This window comes from Micropterus dolomieu, linkage group LG10 (assembly GCF_021292245.1).
Source record: "Micropterus dolomieu isolate WLL.071019.BEF.003 ecotype Adirondacks linkage group LG10, ASM2129224v1, whole genome shotgun sequence".
NCBI classification, from domain to species: domain Eukaryota; kingdom Metazoa; phylum Chordata; class Actinopteri; order Centrarchiformes; family Centrarchidae; genus Micropterus; species Micropterus dolomieu.
Genome location: NC_060159.1, coordinates 29,659,411 through 29,661,830, shown reverse-complemented (window position 1 = coordinate 29,661,830; position 2,420 = coordinate 29,659,411). Strand labels below are relative to the sequence as shown.

General features: G+C 50.1%; 1 protein-coding gene across 1 annotated transcript in view; it reads left to right on the top strand.

Annotated features, from left to right (window-relative positions):
- Positions 1 to 2,420, top strand: part of LOC123977520 (transcription factor IIIB 90 kDa subunit-like) — a 40,874-nt gene that overhangs the window by 18,942 nt on the left and 19,512 nt on the right. The window contains exon 3 of the mRNA XM_046060266.1: positions 1,941 to 2,021. Within this exon, the coding sequence (XP_045916222.1) occupies positions 1,941 to 2,021 (81 nt within the window). The remainder of the gene's footprint in view (positions 1 to 1,940; positions 2,022 to 2,420) is intronic.

Sequence of the window (2,420 nt, the reverse complement as noted above, 5' to 3'; positions counted from 1 at the left end):
CCGTCTGCTGCTCAGGTGAGGTTAGTTTTGACCGTCTGCTGCTCGGGTGAGGTTAGTTTTGACCGTCTGCTGCTCGGGTGAGGTTAGTTTTGACCTGCTGCTGCTCGGGTGAGGTTAGTTTTGACCGTCTGCTGCTCGGGTGAGGTTAGTTTTGACCGTCTGCTGCTCGGGTGAGGTTAGTTTTGACCGTCTGCTGCTCGGGTGAGGTTAGTTTTGACCGTCTGCTGCTCGGGTGAGGTTAGTTTTGACCTGCTCGGGTGAGGTTAGCTTTGACCTGCTCGGGTGAGGTTAGCTTTGACCTGCTCAGGTGAGGTTAGCTTTGACCTGCTCAGGTGAGGTTAGCTTTGACCTGCTGCTGCTCAGGTGAGGTTAGTTTTGACCTGCTCAGGTGAGGTTAGTTTTGACCTGCTCAGGTGAGGTTAGTTTTGACCTGCTCAGGTGAGGTTAGCTTTGACCTGCTCAGGTGAGGTTAGCTTTGACCTGCTCAGGTGAGGTTAGTTTTGACCTGCTGCTGCTCAGGTGAGGTTAGCTTTGACCTGCTCAGGTGAGGTTAGCTTTGACCTGCTCAGGTGAGGTTAGCTTTGACCTGCTCAGGTGAGGTTAGCTTTGACCTGCTCAGGTGAGGTTAGCTTTGACCTGCTCAGGTGAGGTTAGTTGAACTCACCCAGTAATGAAAGCAGCAGGCTTCATGTTGAAGCTGTAGAACCTGTGTCTCCGTCTCTGTGGAGGAAAAGCTCCCCTCTGCAGCCAGGTGAGCTAATCACAGAGTCAGAGCTGATTGAGCTGATTACACCTGGGCGGTCTCACCTGCTCCACACTGCAGCAGTGAGGTCACTTGGCTCACTAATAATACAGGTAGCTGGTTCGGACCATGTCAGACCTGGGGCCTGCACCGCGAAGCTGGTCATCAACTCTGTAACTCAACCCAGAGTTTCCCAATCCAGCCGGGAGCACGTTCACATGAAAGAGGCGGAGTCAGCGGCAGATGACCAATCACAGACACGAACAAGTCCACTGTCAGCAGAGCGTCATATTTTACAAAGTGCAAACTGTAACACTACAGAAACAGGACCTGGTCTGACAGCTGCAGCCGACTCTGCGATGCCTAAATGAACAGTAGTCTTATGAGCTGGATGAAAATGTCAGCCTTACTCTCTCAGAAAAAACTCAAACAGTGGCTGAAAGACTGAATCTGAACATTCAGGCTGCTGTTAGCTGCCCTCAGTACCTGCGCCCATCGCAGAAGGTGACCAGTCTCTGTGATATAAGAAGCTACTGACCTGAAACAAACAGCCTACGTTCATATTAACATTATCCCTCCCAAACTGCTCACAATATTCAGCCTCACATCAGAAAAGACTGGGAGCAGATAAACCATATGAAACACTTTGTTGGTAGGTTGACCGTAAACACCTGAGGCTTTCAGTCCGTCTCTGTAGGCCTTAGATCCGGCTGCGCGGGGCAGAGTCCTGCTTCTGGCTCAGACAGCAAAATCAGTTCCACCTGCAGGTTCTCTGTCACAGCTGCTCACTCGCTGAATCAGGATCTGAAGGAAGCAGGTGAGCAGGAAACCTAAAGGGGACAGTTCCAACAGAAAGCAAAAAACAGCAAGCGTTTCCTCACTGTCAAAATGCAAAGGTGGTGAAACAAAGTGTGGATAATTTAATGTTCACCATCAGATGAATTCAGTAGGTTCTTTATTTATCCTGAAATAAGCTGGAAGCTAAAAGCAGCTCGCTTAGACGTCGCATGTGAAAGCCAGCAGGCAGCAGAGAGTTTTAATATATAAGTAAAAGGTCACGACTTCGGACGCTCTGCTGACCCTCCAACCATCATCGGGACGTCCAAATAGAGACTGCAGCTCTGAGATCTGTTTACTGCTCCTCAGCTGCTCTGATGTCAGGCCATGAACCCAGACCTGTCCCCCTGTCTGTCTCCAGGTCCAGTTAAAGCTCCTCTTCTTGGTTCTGGGTTTCACACCAGTGTTGGGAAAGAGTCCAGAGCCCAGACCCTCCAGGGCGGTGAGTACCTTCATCATCATTAAATCCAGATTCCTCATCACTCACAGACTCATGTTCCCTGCATATACCTGATCCTGGATCAGTTCCACGCACACAAACCTGATCCTGGATCAGTTCCACGCACACAAACCTGATCCTGGATCAGTTCCACGCACACAAACCTGATCCTGGATCAGTTCCACGCACACAAACCTGATGAGGTGTGTGTGTGTGTGTCTCCAGGTAAAGTGAACAGGTGTGTGTGTGTGTGTGTGTGTGTCTCCAGGTAAAGTGAACAGGTGTGTGTGTGTGTGTGTGTCTCCAGGTAAAGTGAACAGGTGTGTGTGTGTCTCCAGGTAAAGTGAACAGGTGTGTGTGTGTGTGTCTCCAGGTAAAGTGAACAGGTGTGTGTGTGTGTGT